The 20,101-nt window shown below is 55.2% G+C and overlaps 1 protein-coding gene across 1 annotated transcript; it reads right to left on the bottom strand.

Annotated features, from left to right (window-relative positions):
• Positions 1-1,853: 1,853 nt before the first annotated feature.
• ARHGAP1 (Rho GTPase activating protein 1) lies at positions 1,854-20,047 on the bottom strand. The gene is made up of 13 exons (XM_036105005.2): positions 19,912-20,047; positions 16,152-16,333; positions 15,853-15,948; positions 9,869-9,956; positions 6,370-6,501; positions 5,918-6,004; positions 5,622-5,720; positions 5,155-5,262; positions 4,983-5,059; positions 4,662-4,739; positions 4,059-4,187; positions 3,773-3,876; positions 1,854-3,641 (listed from the first exon to the last, which is right to left on the bottom strand). The coding sequence occupies exons 2-13, from the start codon at positions 16,282-16,284 to the stop codon at positions 3,453-3,455; spliced, it is 1,320 nt and encodes a 439-aa protein (XP_035960898.1). The 5' UTR covers positions 16,285-16,333; positions 19,912-20,047; the 3' UTR covers positions 1,854-3,452.
• Between the last annotated feature and the right edge of the window lie 54 nt (positions 20,048-20,101).

The raw sequence follows: 20,101 nt of genomic DNA, 5'->3' as shown, positions 1-20,101 counted from the left end.
GGGAGGCGATGTGGCTGAGCAAACCAGAGGGGAAGGGGCTGAGTGAGGTATCAGGAAGTCAAGGGCCCATCGAGTGCGTTTAGCTGCCCCATCTGCCAGACAGCTTGAGCCGGGCGCCGGGGTGCTCCCTGAGGAGTCACGATGACGAGCAGAAGAGCCCGCGGGGATATTCCTGCCTGGCCCCCCCGGGGGCTTCTGTGGCAGGCCTGTCAGCCCTGGTAAAGCCAGCTTCTGCCTCCTAACCTGTGCCTAACTGGGCCGTGGGAGTGGGAGGCGGGGCCAGTGTCCCAGAGGCAGAGATGGTTCTAGAGGCAAGGGACTAACTGCCTGACCGACGGGGGCAACTGTAGTGTGGGTTGCCTCCCTGCCCCCACTTCAGGCTGAAGCCAGGGCAGAAAACGGTGAGAAAGTTCTAAATTCAGCCCAAAGCTAGGGCTGAAAAGGAGGCTGCTCACTGCTGCTGTGGGCCCTGGGAGCCCTAGCTTGTTGGTTAACTGCACCTGACATTGGCCGTGATAACTGACCATGCAGCCAGCTGGGACAGTCACCCAGCCCTGAGTCAGAAGTGGTGAAGAGACTGTCCCTTGTGTCTTCACCTTCAGTTGGGATCCCCCCTCAAAACAGTGTTCACTTGCCCCGTGTCTCATGATGGTGTCCTGCCCCTTTAAAGCGTCTCCCGACACTTGGCCCCCCGAGACCTGCTGTTGCCAAGGCAGGGGTAAACTGGCTTTTGAGTCACTCCGCAGAGGTCCTGCCAGGAGTCCAACCCGAGTAAACAGCTCTCCTGGTCTGCTCCCCTCTCAGAGTTGCCCTGGGATACCGCTCCTCTGTTGTAAGCAGTCACCCAGTTTAGAGCAGAGCCGGTGAGAGGCTGCCGGGGCCTGCTGCCGGGGCCAGCGGGGTGAGGGCTGGCTCCCTGCAGCTCAGGGCCTGTGTTTGTCACCACCAGCTTCACACCGCTGCTCGATCCTGCAGCTCTGGCCCCGCTCCGCCGGCCGGAGCAAGCAAGGAGGGGAAAGAGAACCGGCCACCATCACCTGCCTCATCAACAGGCAGGCCGCAGACAGGTGCAACTTGACGTTGACCGCTGTGCCAAGAGATTCTGGCCTGCCCTCCCAGTGACAAACCATTATCTTTAAATTGTGGTAAAATACACATAACTTAAATTTTGCCATCTTAATCTTTAAAGCGCAGCAAAACCTAGTCAAGAGACGAAAACCAGCTCTCTCCTAGCCTCGGTGGGACCGGGTGGCAGGTGGAAATGGCCAAGGCGCTCAGGCTGAGGGGAGGGTGGGGAGAAAGAAGCTAACAGTCACACGAGGCTTCCAGTCGTAGGTGCTACATGAGGTTGGGACCATCTCCTCATTCCTCTGCAACAGTGGTCATTCTGGTCACCACTGGGCACTTGCACTGTTACGTCCTGTGTGTGTCACTTCAGAGCCTCAGAAATGAAGAGACCGTCCCAGGTGGGCTGATGATATGGCTGTTATCAAGCGGAGCTGGTGGAGGGTGATGGCACCAGGACTCAAGCCCATGTTGCTCTCGCCACAGTCCCTTCTGTTCAGGGCCAGAAGAGGCTGTGGTCATGGGGGTACCGCCCTTGGCGGCCCATTGGGATGCTGCACACGTACAACATGGGGTCACTGTTCACACGTCCAAGCCTGGAGGACGTCAGAAAGCCGGCTTCACACCCACTCCCAAGGGAACGAGACAAGGAAGGACGAGGTCAGATGGACTGGGGAGGGGGACTTCCTGAGGCCCCACCTGCTCATCTTCCACAACCACACACTTCCCAGCCTATTCTGAGCCTCCAGGTGTGCTTCCTGACACCCGGCGGGGGGGGGGGGGGGCAGTTTTCCATCTCCTTTTTTATTGAAATACAAAAAGTGCAAAGGTGAAATACATGATTGGTGCCCAGGAAGTCATTAAGTGTGAATGTGAACACTTGATTCACAGTACTCTCCCTCTCCCCCCGGGGACAGACCAGTGGGACAGGGGACAGGAGAAAGACCTAAGAGATCTATGAGGCTCCCCGGTAAATGGGGCTGTGCGTAACACCTGATACACAAAGGAGGGCAGAAAGCAGAAGCCCAGCTCGGGCCAGAGACGCAGGGACTGACAAGGAACCAGCAGCCACTCCAGGCCCCCTGGGAGTCCTGACATGCTAGCATCCTCGGGAGAGAGCCCAGTGAGGTCAGGACCCAGGCCACACCCACCGCGCAGATGGGGCTGGGCTGGTCAATGAGGGCCCCCACAGTACAGGCTCTGGCCAAGGCTAGGGGGGCAGGGCCACTGTGCAGGTACTTCCCTCTGCTGCCAGGGGACGACTGCAGGAAGTGGGGTCCCCGGGGTTCACCAAGAAGGCGTGTAATTCTAAGGAACACAGTTGGAATGAGAAGTACCAATGATCGGGGTCCAGGGTTTCTTAAAGACGACAGGGCCCTGGGGGACGTTGCTAGAACTCCCCCGGCAGGGGTTGACTTAATTAGCAAGGTCTCCGCTCAGCCCCTCCAGGAGTCACTAGCTGGAGGAAGAAGCCACAGATCCTGAGGCACTGAGTCGCTTCCGGCCGGAGCAGGGACCCATGTGACCTCACCACAGACCCGCCCACAAGAGCTTAGGCTGAGGATCTGCGGGAGTGGGAAGGGAGGGGAGGCAAGGCATGGGGGGCTGAGACTGTCACTGGCCCGACCAGACACAGGGGGCTTCTGGGTAGGAATGGGGTGTCTGTTTCAGATGGATGCTGGGACTCAGCCCTATCATCCAAGCTGCCAGTCCTGGCAGAACCAGGGGGCAGGAACATCCTGGGGGCAGTATCACTTGAGAAGGGCTGACCCAGGATGTGTGCAAGAGAAGGAGGCAGAAGTAGGAAGCAGCCTCTGGCCTTACCCGTCCTTAGCTGTGTCAACACCCAAGGCTGAACCTTCAGAGGGGAGGACAGGAGCAGATGCTTTGCGCACAGGCCTTCACCGAGGCAGGGAGCTGCGTTGGTAGGGTGGGCCCAAGCCAGCCCAGCTCAGCTGCTTACTCCCCAGCAGCCAGCAAGGGGACCAGCCCCAGCTACCAGCCCAGCTGGCATGACAGAGGCATCTGCAGTTGCCAGGAAAAGAGAGGCAGGAGAAAGTGGGGAAGCAGCTGCTGGGGCCAGTCTTTTTCCCCGCTGGAAGAGCCAAGGCCAGCTCTGCAGAGCCTGGCAAGGAGCCAGGGATCCAAGGAGGCAGTGAGAAGTATAAGGCGAAGAAAAACGTCTCGTGGTTACAGCGAGGCCTCCAGGGCTGGCGAGGCGGACTGGACAGAAGGGGAGCAAGAGCTGCCCGGCTGGCTGGCCCCAGCTTCCAGCCCACAGGGCCTCATGGCCCCTTGCTGGGCAGGAGCCCCAAGCTCCGATAAGGCTGAAGCCGGGAGGAAGAGTCCCAGTTGGGGCTCTCTGAGAAGGGGCAGCAGGGCAGGGCTCAGAGCCCCCTGGAGTCAGGGCTGGGGAACAACTCCCCTTGGTGATCCAGAAGGAACTTGGTGAACGTGTTGATGGGATTAATGGCCTTGAGGGTGATGGCAGCATCCTTGGCCCACAGAAGGTTAGGGCCGAAGACAACAGCCAGGTTAGTGTTGGTCATCTTGTTCTGGTCACCGTGGGCAGAAATCTGTGGAGGGAATCAGGGGGCTACAGCAGGAAGCCACAGACCCTGCTTCCCATACCCGGGAGTGGCGGGGTGGCGGCCCCTCCCCCCGCCCTCCTCCAGGTGACCAGCAGAGGCTGAGGCCCCGGGCTCACCTGCACCAGGAAGGCAATGAGGAAACGAAGCACCTGGTAGCTCTCCTCGGGCAGTGTCCGGAGCACCTGCAGCGTCGCTTCCACTCTCTGGCTCTCGTCAATGTCTGCAAGGAACCAGGGCCCAGGTCACAGCGGCCCGGCGCTGGGCCGACACGAGGCCAGAGGGGAGACCCCACCCAGACTGTCCTTGGAGGACAGGCCAAACCTGCCTGCTCTGAGTCCAGCCCTGGCTCCAACCCAGCAGAAAAAAAACACAGAGCCGGGGAGGGAAGACAGGGGCACTCACTGAGGAAGCCCACAACGTGGGGGTAGAGGTCAAAGGTGAGCAGGGGCTCAGGAAGCTCCCGGAGGAAGGTCTTGAGGATGACAGCCGGCAGGTGCAAATCATTGTACTGGTCGAAGTCCACCGGCAGCCCTGGGGGAGGGGGTGGAGAGGAGCTGGGCCTAGCCTGGAGGCCGGCAGCCCACCTAGAGGCCTGGAGGCCAAGCAGACCCCACTGCCCGCAGCCACTGCACCAGCCCCGTCCTCCCGTGGAGCTTCCTCTTGCACAGGCCTTCCCCTCTTGCTCTGTGACGAGGGGACCGGGTAGGATGGGGCCTCCCAGCACACACTACGGTGATTCCCCGTCTCTGAATGAACCTGAAACCCGGGACCCGGAAGCCTGAGCGCTGAGGCAGCAGGCCTGGGACAGCCAGGCAGGAGCAGGACCCATGCAATCAGCCCAAATGCCACAGAACCGGACAGGAACGGAACATGGGGCCCTTGTTTACGGGGGAGCAGATGGCAAAGCAGCCCCCTCGCAGTCACACTGCCGCCCCATCCTTCCCCCACCCCTCCACAGGATCTGTACTGGCCCTGCGGGCCGGGGCACACCCCCAGACCACTCACCCATGTTGTACTTCTGCTGTACTTCCCGGACGACTTGGGTGTTGGCTGACCTTCGGAAAATCCCCTCAGTGGTGAGAGCTGGGGAACAGCGGGGCCGGTGAGTCTCGGCTCTGGGGCAGGGTGTGGACGCCTGGACCCGCTGTCTCAGGGCTCCAGGCAGGGTCGGTGCGGGCGCTGCTGCATGTGGGGCCTCTCAGCCCTGCCTGGCAGCTTCCCGAGGGGAGCTGGGAGACGAGGCTGAGGAGGGGCCTGGGGTCGGGGCTGAAGGGGAAGGGGCAGGTCCTGGAGGCCCTGTGGCCAGTGAGCGGCCTTGGCACTCACCATGGGCCTGCAGGTAGGCAACAGTCTCCCGGAGCACAAGCGGAATGGGCTCCTGCTCTGGGTTCTTCTCCTGGAGGCTGTTGGGAACAGGGGCAGTGAGCGGGGTCTGAGCGGGGTCTGCCACTCTCTGCGGCCCCCACGTGCCAGACCTGCCCACCTCTCCCATACTCACTGCTGCAGTGAGACCCCGAACTGCTGGTTGGGCAGAGGGGGCCGTGGTGGCATGGGCTTGGGGGCCGTGGCAGGGCTCTTCTGTGTGGATTTGAGGAAGTCGTCATACCTTGGGGAGGCAGATGGGAGGGTCAGGCTGCCGACCTGACTTTGTGGTCACCTTGTTTGTCAGGCCCTCACTGTGCTCCTGCACAGAGTCACTTCGTTCGGCCCTCCTAGCAACCCTGCTCTGCCCATGACCAAGTCAGGGCTGAGGAGCCCTTTAAGCGACAGAAGCAGGATCCGAACCCACGCTCTCCGACCCCGTGCGCAGGCTCTTCATCACTACCTTCACTTCCTCTGCTCACCCAGGGCTTCTCGAGGCTCCGTCTCCCCTTGGCTGGTGTGTTCTCCCCCCACCCCCCCGCAAGCATGACACACACGTACACCTAGCCCGGCGGGCACACACAGCCCCTGCCCCCGCCTCACTTGAGCACTTGGCGAGGGATCCCCAGTTGCTCCAGCTTCACGTGCTCACTCAGCTCGCTCAGGTAGTTCACATAGAAGATCTTCTGCCCGAATTTGAAGCTGCCAGTAGAATAAAGGGCACGGGTAGGCATATTTCGGCAGGCCTCCACCATCCCCTCAGCAGCCCCCCAAGATCAGACAATGGCTGAGCCCCACAATGGCCTGTCTCCAGGGTGCTTGGCCTCCTCAAGTATCTGGTTCAGAGTTCAACAGGAAGCATGGGGAAGCCACTGTCCTCCCCCATCAGCCCCGCTCACCTAATGATGGGCTTAAAGAGGATGAGCAGGGTCTTGATGAACATGGTGGGGTGCACGATGTACAGGGCCTTAATATTCTTCTTGTACCTGCAGAGAGACGACAGGAACTCAGCAGCGGGTGTGCTGGGAGAGGCACAGAACTAGGTTCTCCGGGTACATTTTCTGATTTGTGTCCTCAGGGAAAGCCTGAGAGGTAAGTGCCGTGGTGGTCCCATTTTACAGATCAGGAAACAGACTCAGAGAGGTTAAGTACCATGAAAGGTCACAGAGCGAGGAAGTACGAGACTGGGATTTAAGCCCAGGGTGTTCCAACTTCAGAATCTTTGCTTTCACCCAGGCGGGGGCGCCTGCCTCCCCCCGGCACAGAGTAAGCCCCTGAGCAAGCAGAGGGCAGCCTGGAAGCTAGCAGAGCTGCTGGCTCCGCAGCCCCCTGCCCCCGGGCCCCAACCCACTTGCGGTCAAACTCGCGGTAGGCGTCCCGGAGCCAGCTGAGGGAGGGCTTGTTGTCGCTGGTCAGGCCGTGGTGCAGGTAGAGCAGCGTGTAGTCGCTCTCCACGTACTGGTCCAGCGTGTGCTTCAGGTACCTACAAGAGCAAAGCCCCACTCCGTTCAGGAGGGGCCCCCCGAGACACGACCCGGCGCCCCAGGGGTCCCCTGCTTCTATCCTCCGCCTCCGTGTACTGCCCGATCTGGCTGCACAATCACCCGCTGCACGGTGTGGAGGAGGTTCAGGGTCGCGGCTGGGCTGGGCGGAGGAAGAAGAAGGAGAACAGTAGTCCTGGCCAGAACCCAGGAGACCAGGACTGGAACTGGGGCCCTCTGGCATACCTGCAGGAAAAATGGGAGTAACACTCCCCGCAGGACTGCCCAGAGTCGATCATGATGATGACAGTCACCATTCAACAATATTTAGCTTTTAGTGTCTGCCAAGCACTCTGCGTACATCATCTCATGCCTTCCTCGTAGCAGTTGGGGCTGAGATTATCTCCTCCTTACACGGGAGGGCAATGAGGCTCGGAGAGGTTAAGTGCTTATCCAGAGTCACACAGCTTGTGCTGGAGCCTGGAGATGAACTAACTCCCAAGTTCACTCTGCTGACCACACAGGCAGGCATGTGAAGTGTCAAATGCTGGATTATTACTGTGATTCCAGCCCTTACTGCTATACGGTAATTTAGCCCTTGTACACTTCACAGCTTGCAAAGAGCTGTCACTTGAAAAGATGCATTTTGCAACTATAAAATAGCAAAAGTTGTAGTGATAATACACCTCCCCCTTTGCTGGATGTTACGGCGTTTTGGAGGGCCATAAAGTGATGTTTATCAGAAGCTAAAAAATGTTCATACTCTTTGACCCTGTAAAAACATATCCAGGAAGTTATCCTAAAGAAACAATCAGAAATGAACAGAAGCATTTTTGTCGAAGGCTGTTCAATGCAGCCTGTTTTACAATGGAAAAAATTTTTTTTGAGCAGCAAGCTAACTGTCCAAAAACAGGGAACTGGTTAAATAAATTACAGGCCATCTATAAATAGAATACCTCACAGGATGTTTCTGCAGACAGAAGCAATCTGTGAAGTTAGGTGTCAGGAGAGTGGTTACCCTTTGGGGAAGCAGCTAGAAGAACAAAGGGAGGCCTGTGGGTGTGGATGGGTGTATTCAGTTTCTGAAAATTGATCAAGTAGTATGACAATTTACTTTTCCGTACACATGTATGCCAATAACATGTTTTTAAAAGATGTCTTTGTAGCATGTTTAGTGTTCAGAAGATAACGTTATGTAAAATACAAAAGTGACTACACAAAGATCTGTATGAGTTCTAGAAAAAGGTGAATACACGAAAATATTAACAGCAGTTTTTTTCTCTGGGTGGTAGGTTCATGGGAGATTTTGTTAATCATTGCCTATATTTTTTCTTTATAGTTACATTTTTCTAAAACCTTGAAATCTGTAATACTTTACAAATGTATATGAGGGCATTTCATGTATATTATCTTACCTAATGCCCATGACAACCCCGTGAGGTGGGCACAATTCTTATTTTTATAGGGTTCAGAAGAGACCTGCCCCCAACCACACAGCTAGTAAGAGGCACAGTGAAGTTGAACTGGTCTTCTGAATCCAAGCTTCAGGCACGTTCTCTTTCAACCCCCTAGATGTGGCTGGACAGCGGGAAAGGCCAAGGCTGCGACAATGGGACTGATCTGAGTGGAAAGCGCTGCCCCACAGGCTGCGTGGGGGCAGGGAGACCCCTCCAGGAAGGGATGGAGGACAGACAGGATGGATGTCGGGGGGCTTCCAGAAGTCAGAGGAAGCCCCCCGAGTGGTGCAGACTCACTCAGCAAGCTCTCTCCTGAAAACTGGGTGCTTTCCCAGCTCCTTCCTCTGACTTCCTCCCACTCAGACTATTCTCTGGCCAGGAGTCTGTCACCTGCCAACTCAGTCGCTGGTGAAACCAAAGGGTAGGGTGTGTGACTCAGCTACCCTCAGGCTGAGCTCCCTGGCCTGTTCCTGGCTGGGCCATGGGATGGGCCTCAACAAGGCTCTGTCTGCCCGTCTGAGGGGTGACAGGAGCAGGGCTCCGAAAGCCTGCGAGAAAACTCCCACAGGGCTGGACTTCCACCAGGACTGTGGACTCTGCACTCAGGCCCTTTCACTTCTGCAGCCGCACCACGGGCTTATCCCTGACCCCTCCCCTCCCCTCCCCTCCCCCTACACACACACACACACACACACACACACAACCATTCAGGATCCCAAAGAGCTGGTATGAGCAGTGCAGATGCTTTCAGTTTCAGGGAGTGCTTTAAAGAGATCAGGAAAGAAGTGCAAGGGGCTAACTGGACACGCACTAAGGTGCCTCAGGATAAGTCCGTTAGGGCTCTACCTTCACGGAGGTCCAGCGCATGCCGGGGGCCCGCTGGTGGCTCAATAACAACTGCTTATCAGAACAGGGTCTGTCAGGGGCGCCTGGATGGTGTAGTCGGTTAGGCGTCCGACTCTTGGTTTCAGTTCAGGTCATGATCTCAGGGTCGTGAGATCAAGCCCCATGCTGGGCTCTGCGCTTAGCACAGAGTGTGCTTATCCCTCTCCTTCTGCTCCTCCCCCTGCCCTTTCTCTGTCTCTCTGAAATAGATAAATAAATAAAATCTTTATTTTTTTTTAAGATTTTATTTATTTATTTGACAGAAAGAGAGCACAAGCAGGGGGAGCAGCAGAGGGAGAGGGAGAAGCAGGCTCCCCGCTGAGCAGAGAGCCCAACTTGGGGCTTGATCCCAGGACCTTGGGATCATGAGCTGAGCTGAAGGCAGACGCTTAACCGACTGAGCCACCCAGGCGCCCCCAAAGGCAGACACTTAACAGACTGAACCACCCAGGTGCCCCATAAATAAAATCTTAAAAAAAAAAAAGAACAGGTCTGTCAAACTCCTGCTTGCAATCAGCTTTCCAACTGGCATCAGACTTCCAGACCAACCAGAGCTATTCCGTGTATTTGCTAACAGAACCCAGACAGGTACAGAGGCCACTGGCACCAAATAACACTAATCATTCATGTAAATGATGAACTGCAAGCACAGCAGAAGTGCTGCTCATAACCATCAGTCCGCACCGGGGGACGGTATTTTACTTTTCCAAGCGTGTTCGCGTGCAGTATCTCCACTCTACGAGGAAGGAGGGCTGCATTTTGATGCCCTCGGTGAAGGAAAACTGGCTTAAAGAGATGAAGACACCTGCCAAGGTTGCAGTTTCCTGGACTAGAAACCAGGTCCAACTCTTAGCCCGGTGCTATCCCCCAAATGTAAAGAATAGCTCCCTCTGGAGTAGAGGGGAGGCTTGGAGGGGGGCGGCTTGATACCTCTGGACTGGAAGTGACAGGAAGGAGAATGCATCAGGCGAAGGGGGGGTTGGGGGGTCTGGGCACCGGTCCCACCGCCTTCCCCATGGATACTCACCCCAGGAGTTTGCTGTGGTCCAGCTGGTGGCTCGGGGGCATTCGGCAGGCACTAAACACAATGATCTTCCGCCCATACTTGTCATCTCCTAGGTGTGGAGAAAGATGGAGCGGTGAGTGGAAGATCAACGGAGAGAAGCGGGGCGAGGAACTGAAGGGTGCCAGGCCTGGAGACCCGTGCCACGTAGCACAGGGGCCAGAGTGGCCGAAGTGGAGCCACCTCTGGGCAGCTGTCTGCACTCAAGCATGTGTGGCTGAAGAAAGAGGGACAGGTTGCTCTCGGGGCTACTGAGCTGGGGTCTAAACAATAAGGTGACTTTGTAAAAAGTCACACCTGGCAGAAACACCCACATGCCCATCAATGCATGAATGGATAAAGAAAATGTGGTATATCCATGCAGTGGGATACAGGTTGGCCATAAAAAGGAATGAAGTACTGGTCCATGCTACATTGTGAATGGACCTTGAGAACATGGTGCTAAGTGAAAGGAGCCAGACCCCAAAGGTTACCTATTGTATGACTCCGTTTATAGGAGTTATCTAGAATAGGTAAATCCACAGAGACAGCACATTAGTGGTTGTCAGTTGCTGGAAGAGGGGAGATTACGGATTGGCTGTTTATGGGATCTGGCGTGGGTATGGATGAAATGGTGCGACTAAACAGAGACGGCTGCACCCCACTGTGAATGTCTGAAATAGCACCAATTGCACATTTTTAAATGGCTAACTAAAAAAACTGGAAGTCACATCCACCAAAGCAATTGTTACCTTGTCGAACAGTCATCTTAAAAGCCCAGGCTTATTCCAGAAGCACCCCCTCTGAGCAGCGTGTATTTGGAAAACGTCCTGATGCGGCCTTCTGGGCAAGTCCAAGGCCAAGGAGAACACGGGAGCGATTACTTAATGGTCAGCTCTCTTTTTTGACCACTAGCAGCACTTTCTGATTGTATTACTAGGATTATTAACCACACTTGGCTCTGATTGACTTCTGGACATTTCTAAAAATCATATCCTTTCTCATGAAGGATATTCTAAAGAACATGGGAGTTCAGAGGAGTTTGTAATGCTTTGGGAAAAATGCTCGTTTGGCTGTAACCGCTCAGGGGTGTTCGTCCAAAACTGGTCACTATTTGATGGTCTGATCATCTGGCTTTGTCAAGAAGCCGGGGAGCTCCTGCCCTCCAAGGTGAGATGTTCTTCCAGGGTCAGGACGGATCAGGGACATCAAACAAAGCTCGATGAGGACAAGGCCTGGTCCCCACTCCCCCACGTCCCAGGAACCCTCCCTACATCTTTACCTTCACACCTCTCCAGAGACACCAAACCACACTTGCCTAATTCCCATTGCTTCAGAGGCAAATGAAAATACCAGTACAACCCATGAAATGCATGGAGTCTGTCCACCACCTACCTCTGAGGATTAAGGCCCCCCCCGCCCCCCCCATGCCTTGCTGAGTGTCCTTCTCCATATTTAGTAAACATGATCTTGATGCTTCTTCTTGGTCAGAGACCTAACCCAGGAGTCAGTACTTTTCCAAAGTGGTTGCCAAGGCTCTGACCCTTTTCTGCAGGGCTGAGGCAAGACTCATCAGAGGGGCTGAAGGAGGCTTCTGGAATGTGGGCAGCATGGCTCCAGGCGCTGTTGCCTGCATGACTCGGTGCTTTGGCCTGATTCAGCACCTCATTGCCAGCAGTCTATCATGTCCAACCTCTAGATCAGCCCCTCCAACCATCCCATTTCCACCCAAAACACCCCCTGAGCCTAGTTCCATCCTAAACTGCCCCAACTTCTAGCCTTGGAGAATTATGAACACCTACATGCCCCCAACTCTCCTGCCTTGAATCCTCCTTTCCTCCCAAACTCCAGCCCAGATAAACGATCTGGGCCCCCCAACCTGTAGATGTTCTTTGGACTGACTCACAGGACTCTCCAGTCTCACACCATGCACACTTGCAACACAGATGTGCTTGCAACCTAGTCCATACCAGGCAGCTTTGGGCCTCTGCTGTTTCTCTTGCAAGACAGAACTTCTCAGGACAATTCCACAACCCTCCTCCAGGCTAACTCCTTGGAATCCTTAAGACTCGTTCCAGGCATGATCTCCTCCCAGAAGCCTGTGTCCTCCCCCGCTTCCCCCAGATAGGTTGGCTGTCCCTTTTCAGGGCTCCCAGTTTGAACCATCACCCATCTCTGTCATGACACTTTGATTCTTCTGTAGAATTGTTTATGTGCCTGTCCCCTCTACTGGTTTATGAGCAGGAATTGTGTCTCATCCATCTTTGAAACTCTAGTGCTGGTCCAGAACCCAGCATGTGGCAGGTATTCAAGAAACGTTGGAAGCCTGCACGAAGTCATCGTCGGCATTATATGGTATGCCTGGTTCTATTTTGGAGTTTGCTCACAATGATATCTAGGTTACGAGACTGCTTTAGACAGTTTCCCAAAGCCTGGGACAGAGGCTCTCCAGACTTATGAGCAGAGAACCCTCTGCAAGCCCGCCTGAGAAGGTGCAGTTTTATCCAGCAGCAGGTCTGTTTTGAAGGAGCAGATGCTACCTGCTTTCTGTCACACCCTCACCTAGATCCTGAGGTGCTGGGTTCCCTCCAGCCCAGTGGGGGTGGCTCGCAGGCCTGTTCTGATCTCTTCCCATAGGCTCTGACAGAAGAAGGAGCAGACTGGTAGAGTAGGGACAAAGGGTCAGTCTGGCCAAGCCAGCCTCATGTACAATCTGGAAACCTCTGGGCCTTCTGCCATGAGCCTGTGAGGAGAGGGACATCTGCCTACTCCCCTCTAAGCAGAGGAAAGACCCGGAATGTAGGGGAAAATGCAGGGAGGAGCATGGGGCATTCCAAAAGATCCTTTTCATCCTCCCCCCAACATGGAGGCAGCCCTCATTGGCTGACAGGTTTGAGGGCTTAGGCAGGACGGAAGTCTGAGCTCACAGGGCTCTGGAATTTAAAAAGCTAGTAACTGGTTAAGCAAGCAATTGAGGTGAGGGGCCCGTGGCTCCATCTCTCAGCTGGCCTCAACACCTCGTAAATGGGAAATTGCGTTCTCAACCAGGGCTCCACCAAGGCCATGATGATAAATGAAAAATACTACAAACACATGCACATATACCCTAGAAGAGGTCCACATCGCTCATATTCTCAAAAAGGACTCGGACCAGTTCTAAGAACCCCTTCACTGGACTGTCTGCTCCCTGATGGAAGTAATGCGTGTTTTTCCTCACTGAATCCTCCATGCTGACTACGGGGCTTAAAAATACCTGTTGGATTACGTCGAACAGGGATGGGGGCAAAAGGTGGATCGGTGAGGGGCTGGATGTCAAGACTCTCAGACAAGCAAGGGACGAGATGCGGGTGACCCCAGGGCCTAGCCCCTGTCCTCCCCTCCTTGGAGTGGAGTCCCGTTGCTCAAATTCTTGGGTGGCTTGGCATCTGCCAGCAGACAAAGTAACTGCCGCTACAAGAAGCAAGTGTGAAAAGGCTGGGAACTTCCCTCCTGACCTCAGAAGAGAACAGACTTCTGCCCTGGAGACTAAAGGGAGAGGAGCTGGGTGCACTGGTGTCTCCAGGGCACTGGGGGCAAGGGCTCGATGAGAAGACACAGCATTTGTGGAAAGCACCAGGAAAAGAGCAAGCTGCCTGGGAAGGGAGCCTCTGCATTCCCCGGATACCAATCAGGAACGCTCCCAGGGTGGCCTGGGTGTTAATCAGCAACACTGCAGTCCTCCAGCAGGCATTCTGGGAACCACCAGACCAGCAACCACCCACCCACAACCTGCAGAGCAGGCCCAGGGGATGGGAGGTGGGGGCTGGGGCACTGGGCTGGGGCCGGCTCACACATTTGTTAAATTGTTAAGTGGTCAGGAATACTGCAGCCAGTTGACATCATGTTGGTGCTTGAAATCTGCTGTGGTAGAAATTACAAATGCTACAAATAAATAACAGCCTTTTTTTCCGCTCCCTTTCCAGAGAGCGAACTGTTAAATGTTTGCCAGCATGCCACTGGAAAGAACCCACTCGGACTGAGTCAAGTTTGAATGTGGAGCATGACAGCTACCACCAGCACGGAGAACAGAGGCTGCAGAGGAGTTGGGGACAACCCCCCCCCCCCATCCTCCATTCCAACATGGGCTCTTTCTCCAGTTTCTAATGCTGGGAAACCGGCCTCCCAGGAAGGACATCACCATGGTCTCGTCAAACGACTCCGGCTCTGGTGGTGCCAATCCACGCTCTTCGGAGCAGCCAGAGAGGCACAGCCATGGGGACACCCCCACCAGCGGGGCCCTGAGTCAGCACTAAGGCCAGCCCCCCCGCACCCCCCGCCATGGGCCCTCCGTCCCCAGGAGCCCCTTTCCCTTTGGGCTCTGGATGTGTCCCCACATGGCACCACCCTGTCAAACCTCCTGTAAACCCTTTGCTAGTTCCGGCTCCCAGGAACCACCAGCTCCCAGCTCCCTGGAGTGGGGCTGCAATTAAGCTGGCCCCACCTGGCCTCCACCAAGAGCCCCTCTTGATCCACAGCCCAGAGGCCAAGCACAGAGAGCCAGGAACACACCTACCTGGCTGGGCCCCCTCAGGCTCATCACACCCTGGGGAAACAGAAACATGTTGCAGCTCTGCTTGCAGTGGGGAAAGGGGTCACCCAGTGCCAGGGTGGGGGTGGGGGTGGGCCCCCCTGCTCTGCCTTGTGTCTTGGCCACACCGGCCAGGAGGATAGAGACTATGTTACATCACATCAGATACCCACCCCCATGCCCCAATCAGGTCCATTTCTGGAAGTGAGGAAAGAAAGTTTGGAACCTTTGGTGACTCTCCTGTGCCCAGGTGAGGACCGGGCCAGGAAAGAACTCTCAACCTTGCTTCTGTAGGGGTGAAAGAAGCCACAGCCAAGGCCTCCGACTCAGACCAGGAGAGGCACCAGGAAGACAAATGCCCTGGAAACGCCTCTGACATTAGGGGCAAATCTTTCAACTGCCCCCTCCCTCTCTGAGCCCAGCATTCAGAAGAGACAGAGCTCCCTGTGGCTTCCCTATAGCCAGATGCCTGCAGAGCCCCCTTAGCCAGCACGCTGCGCTCCAGGGCCATGCGCTGCCCGGCCTCCTTCGCTCACCCCAATGCCTCAGAGCAGGGCCATGCTGTCATCCTGGCTTACAGTTACCTGTCCTCCACCAGTGAGGACAGACAACCATCAGGGAAAAGACAATCCTACCACTCTGATTTCCTCTTCTGGTAGTAGTAGGACCCTAAGGGCAGAAATCGGTCACCAACATCCTTGCTACCTCCCCTGCTCTGGGTCCTGCGTTATGAACAAGAAAGTGGGAGCTCACTGAGGCCAAGACCCAAGGGGGGGCTCCATACCCACACTCAGCACGGTAGCACATCTGCCAGAAACCTGATGCTCCAGGGGGTCATGGGGCCCCTAACTTCTGGAAGGAGGCTCTGCCATTCCAGATTTCCCTGGAGGTAGGGTTCCCCCCAAAAGGAACTGGCACCTCCCTGGTCCCCAGTAACTGATGGGGTGGAAAAGCTGACATCAGGGCAAAGGGAAGGGAGGTTAGTGGCCACTTACTCGGGGCCAACTATGTCCTGGCTCCCGGCTAGGCCCTGACAGACACTCGCTACTCTAATCCTCTCAGCGACCCTGTGAGGAAGAAAGGAGTTCAGAGAGCAGAGCTGGAAATCAAACCGCTCTCTGACTTCAAAGGCACTAAGCCACACAGCCTCCCACCCACCATCAGCCAACAGAGACAATGGGGTCAGAGGTCAGGATGTGGTTGCCGGTGGAGAGACCAAGTGGCCATCACAATCAAGTCTGTGATTTTAAAAAACGGTACGTGTGGCTCAGGAGCCCCAGGGTCAGGGGTGAGACCACAGGGCGGGTCCCCGCCCCTCCCCCAGTCCCTTCCCCTGTGGCCCGAGGGGCGGGCTTCCTCAAGCCAGGAGGGCAGACCAGGAGGCAAAAGGTGCAATGCTCACCTGCCACCTCCACAATCTGGTGCCGGGCAATGTCGTAGTAAGGGTCATCCCACTTCAGGTGAGTAACAGGTTCCGGGGAGCTGCTTTTGGAGTCATCTGAGGAACACCGCAAAGTCAGGGGATAACCTGGGGGGCTGGCAGTGTTCTCCCTGAGACTCGTGTTCTTTGATCCTCCCCCCCTCCGTAGGACGTGTGCCCCCAGCCCCACCCTGGGGCTGGTCTGCTTGCCCCCCTTCAACAGGAAGGGAGACTCCCCTTCTAAGGCACCGTAGGGCCGCCTGAGATCCGGAAGCACCCACCTGACTTGGGAAAGTCAGGCATTTCGTCCGACGGCCAGTTCTTCTCATCAATGGAGGCTAGCTTCAGCTGGTTCAGGGCCTGGCTGGTGTCATCCAAGGTCAGGTCATCCTGCAACTCTGAAAGCGGGTCCATGACCAGGCCTGTCCCCCACAGCTTCACTCCACAGAACCTGAAGAGAAACCTGGGGTGGGGGTGGCAAGTCAGGGACACCCTCGTTTCCCTTGTAACTGATACAGCAAACCCTCCTGCTCTCACTCGTTCCTCCCCCAACCTCCCCTGTTCCTGTTCCTCAACACTTCGCATCCTTGCCAAGAGTTCCATGTCGCCCTGGGTTCTCCACAGTTTAGGCGTGTTGCCAGAAAAGGCAGCTGGGGCAGAGGATGGCGCAGCTCGGTGCCTGCCCTCAGGTCCTCCAGCTGGCTAGGGACGAGCCGTGCCGGGCCCTGTACTACCCATCGCCCATCTGGTACAGTCATGCAGTCCCAGCTGCAGAGGGGAGAAAAGTCCACGCACCTCTCCTCAGGGGTCATGGAGCAAAGAAGCTTCCCAGTCCCCAACAGTTACAGAGGAGAGGTGCTGCAAGCATCTAAGGGGTACAGAGATGTTCCAAACCCCATTCGTGAAAAAGGTTAATTGTGGCCCTGGCTACTCCACCTCTCACTTTTGGCCCAGGGAAGAGGAGGTGGCCAGAGACCCCAGGGTCACAGAAAAAAGGCCACAGTCAAGGTGCCCAGCTGGGTTTGCCCCAGGACAGGAACAGGAAGTAAGGGATGGAATCTGCCTGCCAGTCACAGCAGACAATCTGCAGCTTCCTGGGGGCTCCCAAGCCCACTCTAATCCGCAGGGAGCTCCAGATGTAGTTTCAAGGTGGGAAAGGTCAAGAGACTGCCCCAAGGATTGGAGAGCACAGATGGGAAAGGGGGAAGCCCACGGCATCCAGAGCGCTGAGTGACAGGAGGTGAAAACCAGACCCGCAGCTACAGCAGACAGAGAGGGAGAGGAGCCGACTCGGAAGCTGGGTTTGCCCAGGTCTGGGGCTGGTAAAGGTTGTGGCTGCGTGAAGCCTGAGGGCAGCAGCTTCTGCCCTCGGACCTAACTGGGAGCCAATGCCCCTGCCATCCCAGACTCACCATGTGGGTCAGGGAGGGGATTCAATCCACTCAGTCCAGCCCCAGAGAAGAGGCTGCTCTAAGCCACTACATTCCTGGAGCCCAAAAATGACATATATGGTCAGAGAATGGGTAGGACAGATAAAGAGTGCGGACAAGACCAGGCACAGGGTGGGAGAAGCGGGGACAGCTGCCAGCTAGGTTCCAGACGCCGAGCACCTCTGGGCTCAAAGGCAACAGGACAACCTTCAGCACCCATCACCTCACAGCTGAGGACTCTGGATGGTAAGCCGGCCCCCTGTGCCTAGCAACAACCACCCTGTTACCGGAGCAACCACGCTGATTCAGTGGCAAAAGCCATTCCAAGCTCCTGAGCCAAAGCCAAGCAGCCAAAGAGCCAAACGGCCGTAAAACAAAAACCAAAAACCAAAAAACCTTTCTCTTCCTTTCCTCCGGCCTCTTATCTGCTACCCTTATTCACTCCTGCTGGATACTACCAAAATATAAGTCCCTTCCACGAGCACAGAGAAAGATGACCCTCTTTTATTTGGAAACGCACTTCTCCCAGCGAGTGCTGCTGTGTCCCCCGCCCCACCTCACCCATTCCCCTTCAAGCCTCTAATGCAGGCAACCCTAAGTCTTGAGGAATCCACTCTTGCTTTACCCACAGGCTCCTTCCCCCATTCAGCTGCATGGCTGTATTTCCTAAAAGGGGACTCCACTGGGTAACAGACACAGAGTTCAGCTCACAATAACCCCTGTTAGGCCTGAGCCTTCTCTCCATGCCTTCTCTTCTGTCACTGCCCAGGCACTTGGTGCCCATTAGCCCTGCCCACAGCTATGCCAGAAGTCTTTCTGCAAACAGTGGGTGCCTGACGCAATGAACAAGGCATGGGGTGAGGTATATGGAGAAGTAGATTATAGTCCTGCTTGAGCCAATGAGTTGCAAGGATGCTGGGCAAGTCTTTTCCTTAACTAGACTTAAATTTCCTTATCTACAGAAGCACAGGCTCCTCCCTTACAGAAACATAAGTCTCCAGTATTCTAAAATACTTGCACTAAAGCGAACAACAGGATTAGAAGGGACAGCTGCGAGCTGAAGTATGTGTGAGGGAAGGAGACGGACACTCTCTAAAGGGGAGCTGAACTTGAACTCCACCTCTTTTCCAGTAACTCCTCAATTTTGTCTGTTCTTCCAGAACTGACCCCTCCCCCATCCCCATTCCATAACCGCCTTTTCCAGCAAAACTAATCACAGTTGTTTCTGCCTCCCAGCCAGACTGGCCTCCAACCCACAGCTGCTTCCCTCTGTGAGCCCTGAAGTTTAGCTCCCGCTCAGTGGGAAGGTGAGGGAAGCCGGCTCAGGGAAATTCTAATATAAAGTGGTGGAAATGAAGTATCCTGGCGGCCCAAGACTCAAGTCACCTACAAGCCCTGTTCCACCCTGTGCAAAATATTCCTTACCCTGAGATTAGTATTTCCCCTCTCCGTAGGTAAAACACCTACTTATACAAAAATCTTTGAGAATCATTTTAGACAGAGGTTTTAACCTCTGGACTTCTCCGAAATTCTGATGAAATCTGTGGGTTTTTTCCCTAAGAAAAATCAGCACATGCATGAAATCTTCTTTGCAATTTTAAGGGGTTCACAGGCCGTCTGAGAATCCATTTAAGAATCCCTGACCTATTCAGCACCTAGATGCTGTCATTTGTTGAATGACTGAATGAATGAGGTCATCTCCTAAATGGAGAAGGCAACCAGTATTTGTTGAGGGCCTATAGAGCACCATAAAGTAGACAAATTACTTTTTAACTTCACAACAGCACCAGTGAGGTTTATACTACTAAGCCCATTTTACTGTTTGAGGAAAGTGAGGACCAGAAAAAATAAGCAAATTGTTTAGGTAGGTCATACAGCAGAGTCAAGATTTTAATCTATGTCTTTATAAGGTGGTCTTCTGATGCAGGTCAATCCCTCAACATTTCTCTAAATGACTGTCATTCATGTGATTCTGAAGGTTCAGAGAGGGTTCATAAAAAGACAAAGTAAAGCCTCTCCCCTAATCTTCACGAAGAGCTGAGATAACAATTTGAAATAGTATTCTCTGGCACTGGGATCACCCTCCTAGTTGGGGCCCCAGCATTGCGAAAATGCAAATCCCACGATACAATAGCAAGGCTTTCAACTACAAGTGCATTTGTCCAGAGCTTCACAGTTTGCAAAACCCGTACCGGGTGTAATTATCCCATTTCAGGGATTAAGAAACAGAGATGAAAGCGTGGCCTAGTTAGTGGCAGGCTGGAATACTTCCCCCAAATTTCTTGTTCTTAGAGCTTCGCCAGATCGGATCAGAGACTTCCCCTTCCCATGGGCTTGCTCGATGACTGCGATCTGACCTGGACTCTTCCCTGGGAAGAGCAGGAGAAAAGCAGCGAAGGAGATGAAGTCTCGTCACTGCAGACCCGGGAGTGGGGCTGAATCCCTGCCGTGGGAAAGTCAGGCTCCTAGGCCCCATCCCACTCCTGCTCCCCCCCTCGGATCCGCTCGGATCATCCCCCTCCGGACCCTGTCCCTTCCGGTGACCTGTCTAGTCCCTTCCTTCCCACCTCCCCACCCCCCACCCAGGAAGACCCCGCGCCCTGCAGCTCACCGTGGTCGGGCACTGCTCCCTCTGCCACGCCTGTCAAAGCTCGGCAAACATCCGGCTCCACGGTAGAACGGGAACCGCCCCCTCCCGCGCTCCTCTCTCCCCAACCACTTCCGCCACACCTCCAACCCACTTCCGGTTCGCTGCCCGGTCCAAATATGGCTTTCCAGGATCCCCGCCCACTTCCTGCACG

This window comes from Halichoerus grypus, chromosome 11 (assembly GCF_964656455.1).
Source record: "Halichoerus grypus chromosome 11, mHalGry1.hap1.1, whole genome shotgun sequence".
Classification (NCBI taxonomy): domain Eukaryota; kingdom Metazoa; phylum Chordata; class Mammalia; order Carnivora; family Phocidae; genus Halichoerus; species Halichoerus grypus.
This window is presented reverse-complemented; position numbering and strand designations above follow the sequence as displayed.

Excerpts from the sequence above, each read along its gene's own strand:
- ARHGAP1 (XM_036105005.2), bottom strand. The coding sequence starts at position 16,284 with ATGGACCCGCTTTCAGAGTTGCAGGATGACCTGACCTTGGATGACACC. Across the intron at positions 6,502-9,868 it reads GACCACAGCAAACTCCTGGG|GTACCTGAAGCACACGCTGG; the intron begins GTGAGTATCCAT and ends TTGCTCTTGTAG. Across the intron at positions 5,721-5,917 it reads CTCTTTAAGCCCATCATTAG|CTTCAAATTCGGGCAGAAGA; the intron begins GTGAGCGGGGCT and ends TTCTACTGGCAG.